This window comes from Falco rusticolus, chromosome 4 (assembly GCF_015220075.1).
Source record: "Falco rusticolus isolate bFalRus1 chromosome 4, bFalRus1.pri, whole genome shotgun sequence".
In the NCBI taxonomy this organism is placed as follows: Eukaryota; Metazoa; Chordata; class Aves; order Falconiformes; family Falconidae; genus Falco; species Falco rusticolus.
In genome coordinates this window covers 19338517-19361565 of record NC_051190.1, presented here as the reverse complement: position 1 = coordinate 19361565, position 23049 = coordinate 19338517, and the positions used below count along the sequence as shown (strand labels likewise).

Below are 23049 nucleotides of genomic sequence, written 5' to 3'. Positions count from 1 at the left end.
TACAAAGTCAGTTAGCTTCTGTGCTACAGTCTAGCGGGTTTGGCCTTATTTCCAGTGTGCTGCTGCTGCATATCCAAAATTTAATACTTTGTTGGCAACCTCGGCAGAAGACACCAAAAATGTATTAGGTGTGGAGGCTGTCGCTGGCAGTTGTGGAGGCAAGATGTGGCCCTTCAGAGTCATGAGAAATTAGCACTCTCCTCCTCTCCGCCTGTCTTCTCCAGCTCTTCTGAGAAAAATCTGTGCCTAGATACAGCCATTTATTGTGGTTTTTTTCTCAGAATTAATATTTTTGGTGGGCTCACCATTAAAATAGAGAGAAAACACTCGGAGTGGGCATACCAATGAATTTTTAGATTCCAGGCTCTCCCAAACGGTAATTATCTTGGTTTCTATTTAAAGAAGAGTAAATTAAATTGCAAGAGATGGTGCAACTGGTTTTCCAGATCTTATTTAATTTGGCTTAGCAGTTAGTATTTTCCATCTGCACAACATAATCATTAACTTTTTTTGCTTCTTCATTGTCACTCTAAAGACTGCTTTTTATGGGTGATCTCTGCCCTTTCTTACTGTTAGATTTTTATTTCTTTAAAGGAGTGTGTCTATTGATTTTTCTTTTACAATAAAGTATATATAAAATTATTCATCCTACTAAATGTGCTTGCAAGGAAACCTATGTGATTCATGGTCTTTGATCCTGCTATCACTTATGTGGGTGTTTAACTTTACTACTGTGCATAGTACCAATGGGGGGAATCTTAATTTTAAAAATACTATTATAAAAATAACGTGAGGTTTTTAGCACGTGTCCATGCTGGATTATGAGGAACATCTCCCTATAAAACCAAGCATGTAAATTAAATAGTCTGGGGAGAAGATGGGAAGACAGATAAATTATTACACCCTCATCCCCCAAGACCGGAGGGGTTCCTTGTTGCGTTATTGTCTCCATCCACAGCCAGTGTGCACTACATTCATCCCTCCGTTTTGTGAGCATGCAAGGGTTGTATGTCCTCAAGCTTGAATTTTTAGAGGGATTTAGTTTTCTGGTCAGCATTGCTGAGCTAAACTGAGTACGAAGATTCTTTTCTTCAGCAGCCCTAGTGGTGCATCAGGCTGGGGCGTCATCTGTGCCTGTGTGAAAGGGGTGCTGGCAGCGTGTGGGGTGGGGGCTGGGTACCCGGTGAGGCAGGTCTGTGCTTCCCTGCTGTGGCTGGCAGGCTGGGCTGGGACATGGATGGGGGAGAGTGTATGTGTGCAGGACCTGGGTAGGGCCCCTTCCTGGAGCCACCTGTGCCCTCAGATGGGCCCTTGCCCATGTCCATCGCTGTTGCCATCAGATGGCTCTGTCCTCCCCTCACCCATCCATCTGGCCTTCCCACTGCTCTGTTGGCCCATTGGCCCAGCCGCTGCTTGTTGCTGTGTTCTGTGTTGACCTGCCTGAGGGCAGGAGGCTGCGGAGGGGTCTGGGCAGGCCGGGCTGGTGGGCCGAGGCCAAGTGTATGAGGCTCCTCAAGGAGCCATGTGGGTCCTGCACGGGGTCACAGCAACCCCAGGCAGCGCTGCAGGCGGGGAGGAGCGGCTGGGAAGGTGCCCGGAGGAAAAGGGCCTGGGGGAGCTGGTGGGCGGCCGGCTGACCGTGAGCCGGCAGTGTGCCCGGGTGGCCAAGGCGGCCAGCGGCACCTGGCTGGTGTCCGAAGCAGCGTGGCCAGCAGGAGAGGGCAGCGCCCGTCCCCCTGCGCTGGGCGCTGGTGCGGCCGCCCCTCGGAGCCGGGGCTCAGGTTTGGGCCCCTCAGCCCCAGCCAGACCCTGAGGGGCTGGAGCGTGTCCAGAGCCGGGCAGGGGCTGGGGCACAAGGCTGAGGGGGGGCGGGGGGAGCTGGGGGGGTTCAGCCTGGAGAGGAGGGGCTGGGGGGGCTGATCGCTCTCTGCAGGTGCCTGACGGGGCGGTGGGGGGGTATCGGTCTCTTCTCCCAGGTGACAAGCGACAGGACAGGAGGGAACGGCTTCAAGTTGCGCTGGGAGGTTTAGGTTGGATATCAGGAAAAATTCCTTCGCGGAAAGGGTGGCCAAGGCCTGGCCCAGGCTGCCCGGGCAGGTGGGGGGGTCACCGTCCCTGGGGGTGTTTAATGGCCGCGCAGACGCGGTGCTCAGGGACATGGGTCAGCGGTGGGCTGGGCAGTGCTGGGGTTGACGGACGGTTGGACTCGATGATCTCAAAGGTCTTTCCCAACCTAAACGCTTCCACGATCTGTCCCTTCCCCTGGCCGCGGCTGTCCCTCCCCTTGCCCGAGCCCCGCGTCCCTCCCCTCGCCCGGCGCCCCCTCCTCCCCCCTCCCGCGTCCCTTGTCCCCTCCCCGCGCAGGCCGGCCGGGGCAGGGAGATGGCGCTCAGCCCCCCCGGGCGGGGCGGGCAGGCGACCGAGCCCCCGCGGCTGCCGCTCCACTCGCCCTGGACCTTCTGGCTGGACAAGTGAGTGGGGCCGGGGCTGGCGGGGGGCTTAAAGCCTGTGTGTGTGTGGGAACCCCCAAAGCCCGGCGGGGGGCAGCATCCCCGACCCGGGGCGCCCTCGCTGGCCGTGGGGCGGGGGCCCGGCAGGGGCAGCCCCGGGCGCGCACGGCGCCGTCCCGGCCCGTCGGGGCGGGCGGCGGCGGTTCGGGGCTCGAACGGGTGTCGGCAGCGCTTTCCGTTTTGCGGTGCGACGGGCACACACGGATTCCGGCGACGTCGGCGGTGTTTTGAGCTCTAAATTTAGCCGTGACGCTGGCGAGCCCCAGGAATAGAAGGCTGAAGGTCAGGCGCTGCGGTGGTGGGCACGGTGGAGCTGGCCCTCGCCCCTCAGCCCACTGGGTGGCCGCGGCGTGGCCAGTTCAGAACGCTTTAGTAGCCAGGTTCGACTCCTGTAGGTGATCGGCTCTTCAAACCTGGAGTGATCTGTTTTGAAGGATGAGCTGAAACAGCTTGGTGCGCTGGGGGCTGTGGTCCCCAGGGTGCTGCAAGGGGAGCTCCCCCCTGGTACGTGCGGCAGGGCACAGGGGGAAAGTGCCAGTGCCAAAACTGAAACGGGGAGCTTAAAACCAGAATTTGCTATTGTTTTTCTAATGCGGTTTTTTTCTGGCATTTTGGTTTGAATCTCTGCATCTCCTTTCTCTCAGTTTTCTAATTGTTATTTCTCCCCTCGCCCGACTCCAGAAGAAAGTTCTCTCTTGCATTGGCCTGTCTGTCCCTATGTGCTGCCCCACACCGTGGGTAACGTTGTCTTCTCTCTCTCTCTCTCTCTCTCTCAGTAACAACTGAAAACGCACGAACATGCTTGGGTTCTACCAATCAAATCTTATAAATACCCCACAAATTATTTCTGATCAATCTTTTTGAACTCACGAGGTAGTTACGATCCCGTTTGGGATCCGAGTTGTGCTGTCTGTGTGTTTTCAAAAGGCAGCATTTGTGCTGCTCTTCAGGCAAGCCACCATCCGGATCTGTCTGTTTACACAAGCCATGTGGAGATAAGCATGTCCATCTTTTATAACCAACATCGGAAGTTAAATTCTATTTCAAGTCCCTGACTTGTGTCACGATTTTTTTTTAGTAAGTCTTGGTTCCACCCTATTTTGGACTCTTAAAATTCAGTTGTTCTGTTTATTTTTTTCTTCTTTCTGTTCACATATAAGTGCATTTAATAAGGTAGTATTATTGTTCCTTAACTTATAAACCCAAGAGTGTACGTATATGAAAAAAGAAAAGGAACCATATATACACAAAACTGTGTTTTGTTTGCCATCAGCAGTGATAGAATAACAGCAGGGAACACGAATGCCACAAGCGAGATGTGTTGTGTACGCTGGGGTGAGTACGTTGGGTGTGTTGGCGGCGGGGGCTGCCCGGAGCTGCCCCCACACCCGCTGCCGCCCCTGCCAGCCGGCTCCCAGCTGGGCCCAGCGCTCCCCAGGCCCAGCGGCTCTGGGATCACTGGTTTCCCCAGGGAAAAGCTCCAGCACGGCAGCAGCTGCAGCCAGAAGCCGCAGGGTGTGAGGGGCTGAGCCGGCCCTGGGGAGATGGTCTGTGCCCGGGGGGGCAGGGACAGAGCGGCTGGGGGGGCACCTGGCCCACAGCAGGGGGCAGCCCGCCACATACATTTTAAAACCATTTAGGGCATTAAAAAACATGCATGAGATGGAGCCACAGACTTCATTTACTATGGTGTGTGGAGGTGGATGTCTCCTTACAGAGTCCCACAGAAGTGGCTGCGACATTTGTTGGGACAACCATGCAGATTTGACAGAGGGATTGTTGCTGAGGGTTCCGTAGGGTGGACTTCCCATAGGAGGTAACTGTGGGTGCTTTAACTCACTTTAGTAACACCAGTGTGGGGCAGTGATGTTTCCTCATGATATGGCATTGTTTTTTGTCTGGTGGTATGTTTTACCCTGTACTTGCCCTGAAAACCAAGAAGAGATGATTAAGGATAAATAGACTTTGGTATCTTTTTCTATTAAATTGCTGGGAGAGACACATCCATGAAATATGTTTTGGAGATGTTAAAATATATCTTCGTTAAGTCACATGGTTAAAATAAATACCCATCAGCTAAGGAGTACTTTCTGTAACAACTGGTGATACACTACCGAGTGATTCCCTTAGGGTTCATGACCTTGCTTTTATCTCCTGCTTCAGGAGTAAATGCCTTTGTTTAATCTACCTCAGCACTTGTTTCTGTGAATGCCTCCGCACAGGCTTAGCATCTGGAGGCTGGGATCCTGTGACCAGGTTCTGGTTCATTGCCATTATCTTCCACGTGTCACAGGGCATCTGCCTTTCCCATAACTGCTAAGCCTTTCTTGGTATGTGTTTCTGAAATAGTGACAGTCTGATATCGCTCTCTTTTATCTTACCCTGTAGATGCATTAGGAAAGTGAGCGTGATGAAAGTGTTTGGGAGAATATTGTTCATCAGTCTGACAAATAAGATCCCACCTATGATCTTCAAATGCTTGCAGGTCAGCAGTTTCATAGAAGACAGAAAAGCTGTCAGGTGTTTTTCTCTTGAGAGAAATGGGATTTCCTTTTTAACTGTTAAAACATTTTAAGGTCATGTGCTAAAGGTTTTGAAACCCAGAGTTCAGATCTGCTGTTTCATTTGTCCATTCTGCACATTTCCAAGTGCATACCTACACACCTCACTCATAGCACTTTTGGCTGCAGTGATGTTAGAGGGTGTGGGGAATTTCAGCAAGTCTTGCAGATGCATTTGGTGCCACCTTGAAGCTGATTCATGCTGGTGGCTCTTCATAATCATGTTTATCTCGGTGAGGATCTGGTTTGGTGCAGGGTCCTGCTTATAGTGGCCTCTGGCTTTGCAATGCAAGATTACCTTTCTAGTTTTGCTACACTGTGTAGTCTTTCAATTTTTTTACAACAAAGGGTCAATATGCATCACTGACTGTAACAAATTAAAACCAAGGATTACAAATCTGGTCACTGTGTTCATGCTGTCTGGCACCTTCAACATGGGGATTGCACAAAAGGAGAAGTGAAATGACCATCTAAGGTTGGGATGTCCTAGATGACTAGCTGTGATAGGCACTTGAAATCCCCTTTGTGGGATTTGGGGTTGTGGATCTGGGTGCAATCTTTGTGTAAATACTAATCTGTGAAGCTGATGATGCTTTTTGATGTGCATGTGGACACGATGCAAATATCCTACTTTGTGAACTTTGCAAATCATGACATTAGCGAGGGTATTGTATGCCATCTTATGTTTAAGGCTGCACCAGGTAAGCCTTTCCTACCAAAATAACAAAGGGAACGTACTAGTACTAGTAGCTGCCTGATTTTTCAGCTTATGACAAGAAACGGGAGTTCTTGTCAGCGTAACAGTTTTTAGCCCAACGTGTGTGTGTGCGCACATGATAATGAAGATGATGTGCGTCACTGCAAAAAGCCGCTTTGTGAAGATCTGACTGCATTGGAGCTGCCAGCATTGCTGACAGACCGCTTGCAGTCAGTGGCAAGGAATGTACCAGTACCCTTCTATACAAATCAGCACTGTCAGAAATTGAGCACACGCCACACAAAGCCTAGTACCGAAGTCTTGTTTCTAGATAAACCTCGACAAAGGTGTGCTCGCTTCCATGGGAGCGTGCAGCCGGGCAGATCGCACTGCAGCACCGTGGCCTGCCTGCCTTGCCTTCTTGCCTGACTTCTAACAGTGCTTTTTTGGTAATTTTCTTTCTATTGCAAGAGTAGTTTAAATCCTCTGTATCTTCGTGAGGGTAAGAATATGCTTATGAACATTGTCAAGTATAATGCGATGTTATTAGCCTGCTTCAGGAAAGTGAAAATATTCTTACATAAACAAATTATCCTTATGTGCTGATTTTTCTCTCTGCATGTTATACTGATGAGTTCTATGTTTATACAGTTTTGTTTGGAAAGTTTAGTAGATAAATTCTGATAACGGAACCATTTTTATAATAATTCTGAATCTTCATAAGTGAACACATCAGATATTTGAAGCTAAACTTAATATATTTCCTTTTTTCCCTATAGCAAAATCTTATTTATCTAGGATCATCTGTTTCATCTATTAAAGCTTATGAGTAGGTGGCTTACAGTGAAAAATGATGGTTAATATTATAAGAACGTTCAGCCCCATAAATGCATTTTGACAGGCTTTGATGGCTTGAAATCAGTCTTTGTATTCAGAATGGATTACCAGATTTAGTTGCCACAGCATGTTTTTGAGTTTATGCTTTGTAAGAGTAAATATTTTGCTTATTTATACCAAAACCAGTTGTGGCTAAGTACTTACAGGGGTATTCTCAAAAGTGCTTGGCAGCTTTTAAAGCTCCTGCTAAAGCGGTGATGAGATTCCCCCCCCTGGGAAACAAAGGCTAGTGTGAGCACACATGAAAAAACTTCTGTCCTTAATTCTTTGCAGGGGAACAGAAGAGCTACAGTTCTGCATCAGACATTAACATAAGCACAGCCACCTGGAGGTTTATTCATGGATGAAACAATGGAATTTATCTTTGCATCCTTTGTTCTTTATTTGCGCTGGAATAATGAAGGAGTAGTGAAGCAAGCTGGCATTAGGATTCAGCTTGTGTAGGTTATTCCTGTTTCCACCTTCCACTTGTAACTGCCACCTGTGAGATGCTGTATGGTGGGTCTGGCCTGACGAGCCAACTCGATTATTCCTGATACTGCACTATAACTTCTGCCATAAAGATTCCGAAGATGCGGAAAAGTGACATCACAGGGCACAGACCAGGCAGTCCAGAACTGCTGAGTATTTTATGTGCAGGCTGTCCATGGGGGACCCACGGGGGACCCGAAGAGCTGTGGGTGCCTGGCTGGTGCTGTCATGTGTGTCCCCTCCTGTCAGTGCGCTCGTGGGGATTTCCAGGGGCTGTTGCGTTACTTGGAAATGAATTGTTCACCATAGCAATAACTGACAGTCTAGTATGGCATATCAGTTTAATTTTATTGTTGATGGCAGTAAAATTATTCAAAGGGGGGGAATCCTGTGATGGCTTCATTTCAAGGGTCAGTATTTGCAGTGTTCTTGTTTTGTAAGTAGCATGTGTATTGAGGTTTTTAGCAAAGTACACAACCACCTCACTACTCCTAGCTTATAGTGTAAGTGTTTGCTGGAAGAGTTACAGAACTAGGAATTTCTACAGATCCCTTCACTTGGAAGTAATTTGCCATTTGTATGATCTTAATTTAAAATTACTCAGTGTACTCGGTTAAAAAAACAAACAAAAACACAAACCACCACAATTTCATGGGTTTCAAGGCACAAAGCCCCCTCAGGTGTCATCGGTGCTGATTTGCTGAGTTTATGGGTGGCTATGACAGAAACATTGTGGTTCAGATTTGTCAGTAGTCTGTGATTTTGCAGGAAATTCTGGGATTTTTCCTTCTGTCTGTCTGTCTGCGATTAAAATACTGTCTCTGCCTTATAGTCATCCATTAAACCAAATTTGTGCAGGTATAATTTCTGCAGCAAATGATCCTGAACTTTTAAATTGATGCGTGTAATCATTTTCTCATTTGCAGTCTTTTCAATAGTTGTTTGTTTGTTTTTTTTTTAAATAAAAAAAAGTTTTGGGGTTCATGCACATACCCATAAATCACTGACACTTTGCAGAGCTGGGTGAAATGCTGAAATAATTAATGTGGTGTAATCTTGTGGGCATGGGGCACTTGCCAGGCAGGGTGTTAGAAAGAAATGGTCACTCACCTTAACTTTTAAAACAGATAATTTGCTGTTCGGTTGGTGTTTTCTGCTAGCTGATCACATACTTTCTCTGGAAAATATTATTTACAACTATCAAAATGAATAATTTTATAACCTCAAAGTGAGATATTCTGTCTGTCTCAGCTGCTTTTTTAAATGGCATTGAATTTGCTAAATGGCTACTGTGATGGTCTAGATAACTTTTGAAGGCTATCATTAGAGAACAGATTTTAATCTTGTATTCAAGTAGACCATATTATTGAAACATCTCAGTGGCAGTATTGGTGCGAGTCCAGAGAGTGTGATACTGTACATTGTACAACAAAGTTAACCCGTATGTGTTGGTGACGGCTAGGTTAGCAAACCGGCAGAGGTAGCGCCTAAGAAAAGGGATTTCTTGGGCAGTGGTGTGAGACAATAAGAGGCAAAGTTGCCTCAGATTTTGCTTGTTTGTGCTGTTATACACAAAACACAGTGTTAGCAGAGAGGCGCTACTGCTGTCAGCAACAAGGGAAAACCAAGGGGTGGTTTCTTGCAAAATCTCTACTGACAAACACTTATATCACCTGGTAAGATTTAAAGTCTGCTTTTAACTGCCTACTTTTTTTTTGTGCATTCAAAATCCATCTGTCTGACTCTGTTAAATACTGTGATTATTTTTTTCCTTGATGCTGAGTGTAAAGTGCAAGGGAAAAGCAAAACAAAACAAAATTTAAAAAACCCCGAAACAACAAAACAAAAACCACCCCAAAAACTGTACTATGATGATTCCTTTTGAGCACGTTGGTGGAAGTTTTGCCTTTTGTTATTTTCAGGTTATCAGTTTTTCCATGGGAGTTTTCATAGTTCATGAGCCACAGACTAAAACCTCTGCCATAATGATTTCTTGGGGTTTTTTTTGTTTGTTTGTTTTTATAACCTCTAGTTAAAGTGACTTTCTGATGAGATTTGGACATGTAACACTGTTTTCTCATCAGTTTCACTGTTGCAATGTACTCCTATTAACAGACAAATAGTAAAGCAGATGCTAGCATGTTCAATACTGAAAAAGTTGGGAGGGATTTCTCTGCTGTTTTTTATATGCATTTTTAAAGTAACTTATTTCGATAGGAGTCTTCCAAAAGCCTTGGGGCTGTTATTATAGTTTTGAAGTTGTGATGTTGTTTCAGTATTTTTGCATACTAAATTTCTTCCTTTACATTAATATCTAGGTTTTGCCTCAGAGCCTAAATGGTATCTGTAACAACTGAGAGTAACTTTACTTTTGTTTCCTGGACACGTTTCATGCTGATAAGAGGTATCAGGGCAAACAGCCGCACTGGTGGGAGGGTTACTGAGGGCCGGTTTGCTCTTACCCTTTCTTTAGCAGGTATCTGAGCAACAGCTGTGTTTTCTTGTGGTTCCTTAAATCCGTTCTGTCGCTTCTGTTTGCAGATTTAGTCATTTTACACGTTTTTGTTTCCTCTTCTGAGATGCAATGGGAGGTTGCTTTGTCTGTTGATCTTGATTTGTCTGTAGAAATCCTATTTCAGCTTCTAGGGGTGTGTGTGTGGAAATTAGGTTTCCAGTTCTAACAAAATGAATGTGCCTTAGCAATTCTGACCTCATTTCCACCCAGATTGTGCCTGTGGGGGTGTGCTGGGAATTGTCCGACGGGTGTACGATGTGCTGGTAGTATGGTGACAGGAGCCAGTGGTGTCAAGGGTGTGGATGCACCGTCCTGCGTCTCATGCGCTGAGGAGTCATGATGAAGGTTATAAATAGGATCATAAATCATTTAGGTTGGAAAAGACGTTTAAGATGATGGGGTGCAGTCAGTGCTGTGTGTGCCTAAAGGGGACAGCTCCAGGTGGGAATTGGGAATAGTCAGTGTGAGGGTGAGCTAGGAAAGCCGACCTGTGCCAGGCATACATCAGTGCATCCCTACAGTCTGGAATGAAACCAAGCCAAGGACTTCGGGAAGCGCTGCTGGCAGGCATGGCTGGAAGAAATAAACGCTGCTGGTGGTGGGTGAGCTGCCTGGTCTTGAAGGTTTCCTGCATGCGTTGGGTGATATCACTGCATGGTCAGGGTTGGAAGGGACCTCTGGAGACCACCCAGCCCAACCCCCTGCTACAGCAAGCTCTCCTGGAGCAGGCTGCGGAGTCACATCCAGGCGGGTTTGAATGTCTTCAGAGAAGGAGACCCCACAGCCTCTCTGGGCAGCCTGCTCCAGTGCTGGTCACCCTCAAGGTCAAGCTCTTCACCATATTCAGGTGGAACATCTCGTGTTGCAGCTTGTGCCTGTTGCCCCTTGTCCTGTTGCTGGGCACCGCTGAAAAGAGCCTGGCCTCGTCCGGCCGACACTTGCCCTTAAGATGTTTGTATGCACCGGTAGGATCCCCTGTCAGCCTTCTCCTCCCTCCCCCGGCCGGCCGCTGGGCCCGGCTCCCCCACCAGCCCGGCCCGCCGCTCGGGGACGCCGGGGGACCGCGGCTGGGGGGCGGGGCTGCTGCGGGGGGGCGGGGCTGCTCCGCCCCCGCCCCGCCGGGCTGTGCGCCGCCGCCACCTAGCGGCCGCGGCGGGGCACGGCGCCTGCCCGGGGCCTCGGCGCTGCTCCGCGGCCGCCGCCGGTGAGGTGGTTGTTACCGTGCGGGGCACCGAGCGCCGCAACCCGCCCCCGGCGGCTCTGGCCCGCACGAAATGCAGTTACAAGGACGGTCGGGGTAGGAGCCCGCCGTCCCGTACAGGCAGCCCTTCCACCGGCCGAAGGTGTGTGTGTGGGGGCACTGGTTTGAAACGTCTGGGTTTAAAAGCCCTAATCCAGCTGTTGAACCAAAATATTTTCAAAAATACTGGGTGAATCTTATTCAAAAGTATAGAAGCACTTAAAATCCTGTCTTTAAATGATTGGCGATAATTGGAATTAGGGTTTATTACGCAGCTTTGACACATGAATATTTCACATCCACGCTGGTGTGATTTGCTTTCCCCATCCATCTCTCTTCTCCTCCCTTGATAACAGAAATATTTTTATCAGCCTCGACTTTGTTTTCAAGGTCGCTCCCTGGGACGACGGCGGCTGAGTATGCATCACATTTGAAGAAGATTTACACGGCACGCACGGTACAGGTGAGGGGCCGCACTGGCCGGGGCTACTGTGTGCCATGCTCTCACTGCGCGCCATGCTCTCACTGCGCACCTTGCCTTTTGGCTTGGCTCACACGGACGAGCCACACTGGTGGCTTTGCTCACCTGTGGGACGGAACTGAGTGGTACTGGTTGTGTGTAGGGTGACTCAGTCATTGCCTGCATTTCATGTGGCTTTCCACACCAGGAAAAGAGGAAGCTCATTGATCAGGCAAGCCCCCTCTTCTTAAACTTCCCAGAGTTTCCAACTGTACCTCCATTGGATTGTTACATTTGATGCATTTTAAATATTTTTCCTGCCTTTTCTCATTTATTTATTTTTTTTTTAAATACAGGAAATTATTACACAAAGACTCAAAATTACAGCTTGTGTTTTTTTTCTTCTTTTACCCCTTGAGCATGAATTTAAAGAAAAAGAGATTCTAGCAAACTGATGAATTAAAGCACTTTTAAGTCATGCAGTACAGCAATGAGAAATTCTGCGTATCTGTGTCATCTGTGCCTAGCAGTGGGCTTCTCTTGCAAGTAAAACTGCATTCACGGTTAGCGTGAAGTGTAATGAATTGGTATTTGTCTCACCTTAATGCTAGGCTGACTCTAGTTCACTAAATCTCTGAAATTCTAAGATGATGTCCAAACCTTCCCTTTGAAGGAGCCCAGCCGTAGTGATCTACCAGAGTTTTAAGTAAGGCTTTCTCATTAACGTCTGCACAACCTGTACATTGCATGAGATTGCATTGCTTTTGGAGTTTTCTGGGGATGAAGTAATCAGTGGAAATTCTTTGGCATAAAGCATGGAAGTGTCCTGCAGATCTTTGGGAGAGGTTCCCTCTCACCTCTCTGTGTCAGCAGAATGTCCCCGTGGGTCATGCAATGAAGTGACACTCCGAAGTTCAAGCTGATGGCAGAAGTGGGCTTGTTTCAAAATGGGTTGCCGTGGTTCCTGCTGAAAACAGGACAGCTTAAGGCCACGGGCTGTTGTACACAGTATCTGGTGTTCTCAGTTTTCCCACTCTGAATCTGGCCTTCAGATGATTAGGTTTTAATGGCTGAAATTGGTTTTCTTCTCATCAGGTTGGGGTTTAAAATACACAGGATCTCCCTCAGGTCTCCTGGGAAGCCTCGTGGTCTAGATGAGGCTGTCAGAAGCTGGCAGTGTGGCTCCTGATGCCTTTTGCTGTGCATATTTTGTGATATGTAGGTATCATCTTCCTCGAGGAAGCAGAACCAAAATCTTCATTGACTTCACTGCTGTCCTTCATGGGCAGCAGCCAGTCATTGAGGGATGCTGGCATGCACCACGTGAAAAAAACCAAAACAAAACCTTCCCAACTGGCTTCCTGGTTCAGGACACAAGAGCTCTCAAATATTTCCGCAGCCACCTGCCAGTGCAGCACTGCTCCTTCCACTTCTGTCAGCAGCTTTGGGGTTTGGGTACGCAGGTAACGTTTATACCTGGGTTTTATATTTTTAATAGTCTTCCATCTCTTCTTAATGGCTTGGAGGTAGAATTGCCAAGGGCCACAAAAATTTGTCACATAATGTTGCACTCTTTTATTTTTAAATTTATGCTGATGATTAAGTATCAGATAATGAGTTGTGCTAATGCTTAATATTGCATCACTGCATATTGATGCAACTTAAGTCTTTAAAAACCCTTTAATATTCCTGATTGTTGGGTAAAGAAGAAAGGGGCCGGGGATCTTTTCACTTGTCCCTCCCTGTTGCTCACCACTGCTTTTTTGGTGCCTTTTATCCACCCCAAACATGCGTGACAGCTTCTGCTTTTATTGGCTGAAATGCTGGGAAGTAATCCGACGGTTCCTGGTAACTTGGATCTTCTGATTTCTCCCCCATTCCGGTATTAACTTGTGCCTCTCTTGTTCTTTGCATCTGGGTGAAACTTTTCACAGTGATCTAGACACACTAGTTGGATTGCTAGTTAGGCATTTTGTTTAACAGAATTACTGTTTGTAGCGGGTTTTTTACTCAGAATAATCATAGAAGTTTAGACTAGTCTTAAGCAAGATGGCTAATTGATATAAGTGTATATATTTTAATTTGCTAAGAAAGTTTTCTGTATTGTTTTTTCTGACATACATAGTGTAACTCTGATTTTGATGATTTTTTTTTCTCTCTATTCCTAAGGACTTTAATTCTAAAATAATCCACAGTTCAAGTGCTTCCTTTCTTTCTACCTTCACCTTATGCAGAACTGGCAATGAAAAAACAACCCCAAGAACAAAACAGTAGAAGTGAAATTGCAACAAGCTCTTTCCAGAGCATTTTATTATAACGTGGAAGGTGCCAGTTCTCTAGGAGCAAGATACGTAATTGTTCTAGAAAAAACGACCAAGGAGGTAAATCTGCATGAAAATTACTCTCTTGCCTTAATGCAATTAGGTGTTGTGTGGTTTTTTTTTTTTTTTTTTCTTTTTAAGGATTTCTGGAGTGTCTACAACAACATTCCTCCTGTGACAAATTTGCCTCTGAGATGTAGTTACCATTTAATGCGGGGAGAAAGACGGCCGCTTTGGTATGTTATCATTAGACATTTTTCTGGGAATGGGCAGTGGAAGAAGAAAGGAGGTGTGCGTGGGACAGGAGTGTCTTGTTTCTGTTGCCTGTGAATGCCTCAACTTGAGAGACCTGTGAAAGAAATATCCCAAGGATCGTAGGAGTGACAAAATACAGACTGCACTTTAATTGTCCACCTCTGAATGTAAATGTAAGAAAGAAATTAAATTACAAAAAAAGTTAAGAAATCAAAATATGACTCTGAATTTTGAGTACACAGGATATGTGACTTCTATTTGAATTATTTTTAACTTGCATTTTTTTTTCTTTCTGCTGAAGCTAGTATACTAATGGTGCAAATGACTGGCGATCCTTATCCTCACCTGTGCAGCAGTATTCTTCGTACACATGTAGATGCACATACACCTTGGATTAAAAGGAATTTTAGACATTACGAAGTGACTCATTGCAGCAAATTCCTACTTGATTGTAGGATAGTAATGGAATAAAGCATTGATATAATTGATGTTTTCCTTTCAGAAACTGAGTTTTGCATACCTTCTTCCTGGCGCAGCCCTGCCACATCCCAATAAGAGATCCCAGGCACTTTCTGAGGAGTTTTGATGTTTTTGGCATCGTTTGCATAGATTGTGATTGGATTAGAGTTTTTGAACTTGATCGTAGTGTGTCTGACTGGGCGGCAACTTAGTACAGGAGATTTCTGTCCTGATCTAGTAAAGAAGTAAATAATTCTCTGAAGTGAAATGCATCTGAAGGTCTACATTACTTTTCCAAAAATACTGTGACTAGTCAGGATAGTTAAACGGGATTTGAAAGATGCTGGGGGGTGTGTGTATAAATCAACTGGGCTGTTGTGTGCAAGCCTTCATCTGCCTGCAAGGTTAAGCGAGAACACTTAGGGGATTTGTTTCTTTGTTTTTTCTGGTTTTCATTTGGTGAGTGACTATTCGAGGTGTGACATGCAAAGATCATTTCTGAAAATGATACATCAAAGTCTTAAATAAAAGAAATTTTTTTTTATTTTAGGAAAGGGATTGCAAGAGATTGATCTCATCAGTAACCCCCTAATTTTTCAGTAATTACTGCCAAGGAGCTTTTCTCAGATTACAGTTATGGTATATTGGCTAATGCTGCATTAGTTTTTTAGGAAGAAAAACAAATTTTGACTTAAGAATTGAGGAGTGCAGGTTTTTGAAGATGCCATCCCAAAGCTTCCCCCTCCCTTCCCCAGTGTTTGTCTGGGTTGGTCCTGGGGAACACTTACAGGTTTCATACCGGGTTTAGATATTCCAGAGGTGTATTTTAGGTTATTCCTTTAACTTTGCTTTTAGAGAGTTCTAACAGGAAACTAGAAGGCCTAATTTAAAATCTTATAAAATAATTGTGACAGAATTAACTTGAGATGCTCACAGGGTTGTACATTTCGCCTTTGTCTTTTCAAGGCAGCTTAATGATTATGTCTGCCTTGATCTTGGGCAGCTTTGGTCTTTTTTTTTAATAAGGGCAATTAATTTCTAGCTAGTAACAAAACTGAAATGAAGTGTGCTCATGTTCTTTTGTTAAATTGGATAAACTTGAATGTAATAAGCCGCTTCTGTGAAAATACGCCAGAGTTTTTCCAAAATAAAAGGTTACCATAGTAAAACATAAAATTATTTTGTGGCTTGTTCCCATACAGTGTGCAGCCACTTCAAAGATGGGCTGTAGTCAGGGAAAATGTCTTTTCCAACACACAAAACTTAGGAAAGGGATTAGGTGTTGGGAGATACACTTCGTATGAACAATGGGAGAATTCTCTTTCATGTCAGAAGACCTAACTTGAGTCATGCTACCTGGAGTTAGTAATTGCATTTCAGATGGGATTTTTTCTGGGGAAATTAAACTGGAGTTATCTAGATGTGGTTTTGAATGTTTATGTTCACTGACCTATTTCCCATAACCAGGGAAGAGGAAAGCAATGCCAAAGGAGGCATATGGAAAATGAAGGTCCCTAAAGAAAGTACGGTATGTTATATTGACACTTTACTTAGACCTTGTTTAGTAATGGGGTTTCTTTAAGTTCCATCTGATAAGGCTGTTGTAAAGCTTTTTAGTTCTGACATCATGCAATACAACAATCAAACGCTGTATTAATGTCTCTAACCTTTTATTTTAAGACAATAAGCAAAAGTTTCTTTTACAATAATGCCATGTCCCTTGCTTTTGATAATATTTGTCAGTGTATTATCATGCAAACAAAAGCTGCAGCGTTATATTCCACTTCCATTTGGACACACGGTATCTTACAATGCCCTTTGTTCTCAAGACTGCTTACAAGCACACAAAGAAAAACAGAAAAATCTTTTCCTGATAACATTATGTGCTAAATTATGGCTAGAACCTCAGTAATGCTCTTCAAAGGTCCAGGCACAGAGTCCAGCCCAACTTGCAGAGTATCACTGAAATGCTCCTAACCCCTCTGTCAGACTCGGTAGGAGATTTCTCCTTGGCACGGCTTGTTCGCACCTGTGTGCGGCTGTGGGCAGTGCTGTGACTTCCTGCAGCCAAACTGGACCCAGGCGTCATTCCCACCGATGGTTAATCCCATCACATGGCTTGCTCCCACTGGAAAGGGGAAGATCTTCCTCATTCTCTCCTGATTCCTCTTGCACTGGCTCTGCTGTTCATTGGATGGGTTAACGAGCCAGCTTAATGCACTCTGTCACAAAAAGTCTCTTTTCCAGTTTATTCTTAATTTGAGTGTATGGCCAGGAGAGTGTTTTGATGGGCATAGGGGGTAAAGGTAAAAAGACAAGTAGGATCATGCCCTGTGGCAACAGTGAGTTGTCAGATCACCTCGCTTGCATCTTGTGAAACTGTAGTGCTGCTCAGTTCCCCACCTCCCCCCCTCCTATTTTTTTTTTTTTTAATTAAAAAATGTGAAAGATAAAACCTGTTCAGGCATGCTGTTGTTCTAGCCCTGCTGAAATAATGGGGTTTCTCTTTGCGTCCCTAATCAAATGCATGTGAGTAACTTCTGTGAACTGTCACGGTAAGGAGATTTGACCTCTTCACACGTGGTGTTTATGTGCATAAGTGTGTTCTGGATCAGGCCTTTAAACAGGAAAAGTGAAGTGTCAGAAAGATGTGACAGCTTTGCAGAAGGCATTAAATGCTGAAAGATGGTACTTGAAATTTCAGCCAAAAGTTAATTGATTTTTGCCTGTGGGCTTTTTTCCCCCGTATGTGAATTGCAGCTTTCCTCCCCTGCAGTCCCCAGTGATCACAAAAGACTGAAATTTTCTTTCTCCTCTTATAATCAAGGTGTGAAGATTGTCTGAAGTGACAGGTGGTTTGGGGAGCTGCGTTACTGGGCAGTGAATTTAGGGACCTCAGAGGCCATGTTTTTCAGAGGCTGAATGACAGCCCCTTCTTGAAATAAAGATATTTTTTGATCTCTCAGACTATGTACTGCATGTCGCAGGTCACTTCTGAAAGGTTTAATTGAAGGTGAACTTCAGTCAGCTTTTAGTGCCTCTGCAAATAGCCTGAATAATACGTTTCTGCCTGTTTCTCTTTTTTTTGGCTTTGTTCTTTGTCACATGTGCACACAGCATCTCCTTGGCTAAGATGAACCATCTTGTACAGACCTAACTCAAGACGATATGCTATAGCAGCTCTTGGTGAGGAAAATGTAGTTTTTTTCTAAAGATATCAGTCTTTCCAGTGGTAAGAAGAACAGACTGAGAAAATATTGACACTTAAATGTTGTATGTGTACAGTGACACTTCTGTATCCCAATTTTTAATATGAAAACTAATACCTTTTTTAGATGCTCGTAAGCAGTTGCAGGATCAGGCCTACTACTGGATGAAGTGCTTCCTACCCTTGAGCCTGTTAAGGCCAGTCACGGCAGCGACTGTGCCCGCTGCTGAGGTTGTGCGTGGTCAGTGCCATCGTTCCTCGCTGGGCTGTTCTACGGGCAGGCAAAAGGCACCGTGTCAGAGGCTGGCACGCTGACGTCCTCAGCCTGCCTCTCGGGAGACACCGCATCAGATGCTCCCGTAGCACAGCTTCATGTGATGCATTGGATTAGGTGATAATGAGTCACAGAGATCCTTTGTGTTCTAAAAGGTGGCTTAGGAGTACTTGGAAACACCATTAAAGTGGTTTATTAGTTTGTCATCTTTGTGGCTGCTTGCTTTTTGTTTTAACCTGGTGCATTGCAGAGAGCTTTGGCTGGAACTTGGGGGGAAGTTCCTGGCCCAGGCTGCCCGGGGAGGTGGGGGGGTCACCGTCCCTGGGGGTGTTTAATGGCCGCGCAGACGCGGTGCTCAGGGACATGGGTCAGCGGTGGGCTGGGCAGTGCTGGGTTGACGGTTGGACTCGATGATCTCAAGGGTCTTTTGCAACCTAAACGTATCTGTGATTCTATGATTTGATTTGCTGGGTTTTTTTAATAGTACTAAAACTCAAGCTAACTTCATATAGCAGAAAAGACGTTCCTTGAAAGTAGCATACGAAGAAGTTATTATGGTGGGGTAAACAGCTACATATCTTGATGTATTCTTTTAAAAAATAAATAAAAATATTCTGTCCCTGTAAACCCACACTTTAGAGCATTAGGTTGGTCCAGATGCATTTGGAATTTTGTGTGGGCTGTGGCTTACATGATAACAAGTGTCAAAAGCAAGTAATGATGTCATTAGTCTAACAGCTAAAGCAAAGTGGCAGATAGCTTCCCCCCCGTTTTAATTCTCTAGTGAGCAAACTGAACTTGTTGAAAGATGGACTTATTTCATAGTCAAGACTAATCAGAGATGATGTTTAAATATAAAATCAATTTAATTTACTGGTAGGGTTTTCAGGTACTTTTCTTAGAGTGGCTGGTTATTCTTTTCTGTAGAAACAAGTGATCACAAGTGGATCTTACAGTCTTATCATGGGAAATTCTTGGGAGAAATCTACTTTCAGGCTTTGCATTAACTAATGCGTTCAGGTTGAGTTCTGCACACAGATATAGCAAAGGTAAACTTATGGTTGAATATTTAAAATATTTATTAAACAATTCTGTGTAACAGCATGTATTTTCAGGGTCTAAATTCTTGCTCCAACTGGATTAAGGAAATTACTTATGTAACAAAACACGTACTTACAGTAAACACCTTTTTGTCTAGATAACTTCGGAAAGAGAATGCACTCAAAACTGAGCCAGAAAACCTAACTTATTAAAAAATAATAATGCAAATGTAATTTTTTTTTTCTCCCCCTTCTTAGGCTGCAGTTTGGAAAGAGCTACTGTTAGCAACTATTGGAGAGCAGTTTACAGATTGTTGTGCAGCAGGTAACTTAAAAATGATTGAGGCTAGCATGACAATTTGAGTTTGAATACAGAACATGGAAACACTGCTAAAAAAGGGGTATAGGGCTGGAAATCACATTGATACGTGTTGTCATTAAGAGGAGGACAAGGTATTCTGACTGTCTTGACATAAGACTCAAGCTCAACAGCTTGGTTCCCTGGGAAGCCAGCAGGTTTTCTAGTTGTTAAATATCTATCTGTTAGCCACTATTTAAATGATTAATATTCATTCTCCAATGACAGGATTCTGGAACCCCAAGTGACATGTCTGTACCGATTGTTTGCAGTGTCACCGCTGGAAGCAGCTGCATGAGATAGATGCCCCTGTTAGCTGTCATGGTCCCCCCTGGTTCGGAGTTGCCAGGGGAAGCACTGCTGAGGCAGAGGGAGGCTGCGTGGTTTGCCTGGGGTGACATTAAAAGACCCATGGCAGGGCCATAACACAAACCTGGCTCTCCTGAAGCCCAGGTTAGCAATAGCTTCGTTCTTGCCTAAAAATTCTGCTTAGGTCAAGGTAATCTTTAGTGTAATTGAATATATAAATATTCTTAAAATAACTTGCTGGTTTACTGGAAAACAGGCATTAATCATCCAGAAGCTCACGTGTGATTTTGGTCAGAGGTAATAATTTAACTAAGTTGCTTTCAGAATAAATATCTTCTCTAGGCTTGCAAGGTTGCATGTTTAATTTGGAAATGGACTCCTGGAAGGGACTGTGAACACTAGCTGGCTTAAGATAGGTCATCAAATGCTGCTGCTTAGTCATGGATAGCAAGTACGAGTCTGACCGTTTAATTCATTGAGGTTCCATTACAGAACTGTTTCTTGCTTCTGGGTGGAAGTGAATAATGAACGTAGTGATCCACTGGCCTTGAGGGAAGGCGTTCTGGGAGCTGGTTACTAAGCAAACTTTTCAGTTCAAATGACACTTCTCCATCATTTCTTTTGACCATATTTACTTCTCTCCTATGCACGAGTATCTGGTTAACTGGCTGTTGCAGTGACAGTGAATATCCCGTTAGGAGTATTCCTTTGCTGCTCTATCATTCTGTAGAAAAGAATTGCATTTCTCGGGTTTGCTGAGCTGTTCAGCAAAAACCTTTCAAAGAGTTTCTCTTACACCCGGCTAATAAGGTGGAGCAGGCACATTGCAGTAGGCTGCTGCTGGTAGCATCGCCTTGGTGCCTTTATTTTTTCTGCAGAAATTTTCTTGAATGAGTTTCTCAAACAGTGGATTTCTCTCATAGCCCTCCTGACTTTCAGAACTGGAAGATACAGAATACAAGCCCCAAATCCTTAAGCTGTGAGAGACATTTCTAATCGCTGTTTTTCAAAATCCTTAACACGCGTAACTGAGCTGGTGTCGAGAAGGGAGCATTCCTGCCCTTTATATACTGATAGGGTGGTCTTGGGGTCAGTTTAAGCAAGTATGTGATATTCTGCTGCCTACAGGGGTAATTTTTCCCCTTGGCTGTGCGCTGCTGACACCGGCTGTGCATGCTCACTACTGGCCCTTCCCTTAGGATGCACTGGAGGCAGCCACCGCTCCCAGATGCAGCATGGCCTTAGCCTGAGCTCCCACAAAGCTGCATCCTCAGAATTTCACACCAAAAAGGGCGGCTACAGCGAAGCACGGCATTACCGACACAGGCAGCATCAGCCTGACTGGGGTTTTATTAATTTTTTTTTAATGCTTTTTTTTTTTTTCCTGTTGTTGCCTTGACAAAAGTTAAAGGAAAAAGAAAGCATAGTCTGGAAAAGCTGGTGCCTGATCTCCGCCAGGTACTGTTCTTGGGGTTTTAGTTTTTTCACCCTCACCCCCAATTTTTGCTTATAGGCATTACTGTAGGTAAATTATCTTTAGCAGTTTATATTGCTAACCTGAATTTCTGAAGGGAGTCTTGTGATTCCCTTCTGCTCAAGTGTAAGTGTGCTAATAGCAAAGAAGAATAATCCTATGGCACTTTACTAAAACCATAATGAGGTAATATTTCCAATAGTTTCTACAAATACAGTGTTTGTTTCAGTTTGGTAACTATTTTGTCTGGTTTGAGCATTGGTATTCTCCTCACTGGAGATTGCTCTTTTTCTTCAGATCAGCTTTTGGGCGCTGTTTTATAATACATAAGTATCAAATTAGACATGTCTCACTTTTAAAGTATTCCTTAATGATGCTTCCTCTTCTGTGCAGGTGATGAAGTAATAGGGGTTAGTGTCAGCATTCGTGACCGTGAAGATGTTGTGCAAGTCTGGAATGTGAATGCCTCTTTAGCAAGTGAAGCAAAAGTTTTAGAAAAGATACGTAAACTCCTGCCACACACATCTTTTAAAGCGGTCTTTTATAAATGTAAGTATTGTGTACTGTTAATTGGAGCAACAAGATGCTGGTGTGGTCTTGCCATGGAAACATCCTGCCTAGTTCATCATTAACCATTTAGAAGCGTGACATCTCTCATGGCATTGAAGTTACGTCCTTTCAATGTAAAAGCCAGCTATCATTCAAATTATAAGATATTTTTAGTTTATTTGTAGAATATATTTTATTCTTGTTTCAGGTTTCATGTTTAATATGCCTGAAATGAGTAAAAGGAGAGACAAATCTCTTGATAACTCTCAAGACTACAAGCTGTTCAGTTTAAGTATTCATAGAGGAATCATTTGCAATCAGGATTTTAAAGGGTCTCTTATTTTAGGCTCTAGATAAATGTATTATTAGAATACTGTATTCCCAAAGATCACTTGTTGGCATGTTGTGTCTTCCTTGACTGCTTTATACGTTGTTGTCTTCTCTCTTTTTAATGTTTTCACCTCCTTGACTGAGCTTACATGTTCTTTTATTTTTTTTTCCATCTGTCTTCCTTAGCGCACAGAGAGCATCATGCTTTTGAAGGCTGATGTGAAAAACATGAAGTGCACAGTCTGTGCCAAGCACGTGTGTCGGTGTTTGGTGTTTTGAGGTGGTCTGGATGAGAAGGATGGTGGAAGCTCTGCAGAAGCACCACACGCAGCTGGCCCTTTGAGTTTCTAGCATTTCAAACTGGGCTATTGCTACTGAAAATGAGGAAAAACAGTTGCTCTGACCGCTAAATGTGCAATTCATCGCTTCTAGTTTGGCTGGGTTTTTTAATTCTTCATAATTTCTTTAAAAAGGTATTTTGGCTATTGTTTTTTCAATCAGATTATATTTGCTCCCATTTCATTAAGACAGCAGGCTTTCATTTCTTCTGTACTGTATTTAGTTAAATGCAAAGATGCACAAATATAAACAGTGTTAATCTTTAAATGTTTGTCTGTATTAATTATTTGAGGTGTTAGTTTGCTTTAATATACAACCAAAGATTGGTGTAGTTCCTTTTACCAGAAGAAGCTGCCAGGTAGAGATGAACGTACACTCCACTGAGCATTACTTCATTGTTAAGAGGTTTTTGTTTGGCAACTGTTCAAGTTGAACTGATTTCCACATCTTTAATATATTAAGAGGCAGCCATTAAAATCAAATTTTAAAATAAGAATTGCACATTTGAGTTTGTTTTTTTTTACAACTTTATCTGTATTTATGAATTAAAACCACACAGTTAATAAGCATTATTAATTAAACAAATTTTATGAAATTCAAATGTCTTGCTTCTGTAATTGCTTTCTGAGATTAAATGTTACCAGTCCTGCTTTTTCAAACCTCTGTATTTCTCAGTAAAACTTATTCTTTTAGAAGCTGTTTTGTTCATAGATTAAAAATATTTTAAAATTTCTTTTTCTGTTATTAAATCAGAAAAGAGGCCTGAAGTTTATTAGTAGCAT

General features: G+C 44.1%; 1 protein-coding gene and 1 long non-coding RNA gene across 8 annotated transcripts; both read left to right on the top strand.

Annotated features, from left to right (window-relative positions):
- Positions 1-2332: 2332 nt before the first annotated feature.
- On the top strand, positions 2333-23034 carry EIF4E3 (eukaryotic translation initiation factor 4E family member 3). 7 transcript variants are annotated; one of them, XM_037385708.1, is made up of 8 exons: positions 2333-2471; positions 3192-3248; positions 11282-11354; positions 13814-13908; positions 15854-15914; positions 19167-19233; positions 21443-21598; positions 22115-23034. In XM_037385708.1, exons 1-8 carry the CDS (start codon positions 2383-2385, stop codon positions 22144-22146), a joined length of 630 nt encoding a protein of 209 aa, XP_037241605.1. In that variant the 5' UTR covers positions 2333-2382; the 3' UTR covers positions 22147-23034. The 7 variants fall into 7 exon arrangements, with proteins under 7 accessions (XP_037241605.1, XP_037241607.1, XP_037241606.1 ...); XM_037385709.1 differs by having other exon boundaries at positions 2339-2471; positions 11282-11348; positions 22115-22868; XM_037385711.1 differs by having other exon boundaries at positions 2434-2471; positions 3192-3244.
- LOC119147122 lies at positions 15925-18074 on the top strand. Its single transcript, XR_005103950.1, has 2 exons — positions 15925-17572; positions 17722-18074. It is a non-coding gene; the product is annotated as an uncharacterized LOC119147122 (long non-coding RNA).
- Positions 23035-23049: the final 15 nt, after the last annotated feature.

Bases quoted from the DNA above. Each gene is read 5' to 3' on its own strand.
- EIF4E3 (XM_037385708.1), top strand. From the start codon at position 2,383: ATGGCGCTCAGCCCCCCCGGGCGGGGCGGGCAGGCGACCGAGCCCCCG. The intron at 3,249-11,281 runs GTAACGTTGTCT...TTTGTTTTCAAG, and splicing joins TGTGCTGCCCCACACCGTGG to GTCGCTCCCTGGGACGACGG. The intron at 13,909-15,853 runs GTATGTTATCAT...TCCCATAACCAG, and splicing joins GGAGAAAGACGGCCGCTTTG to GGAAGAGGAAAGCAATGCCA.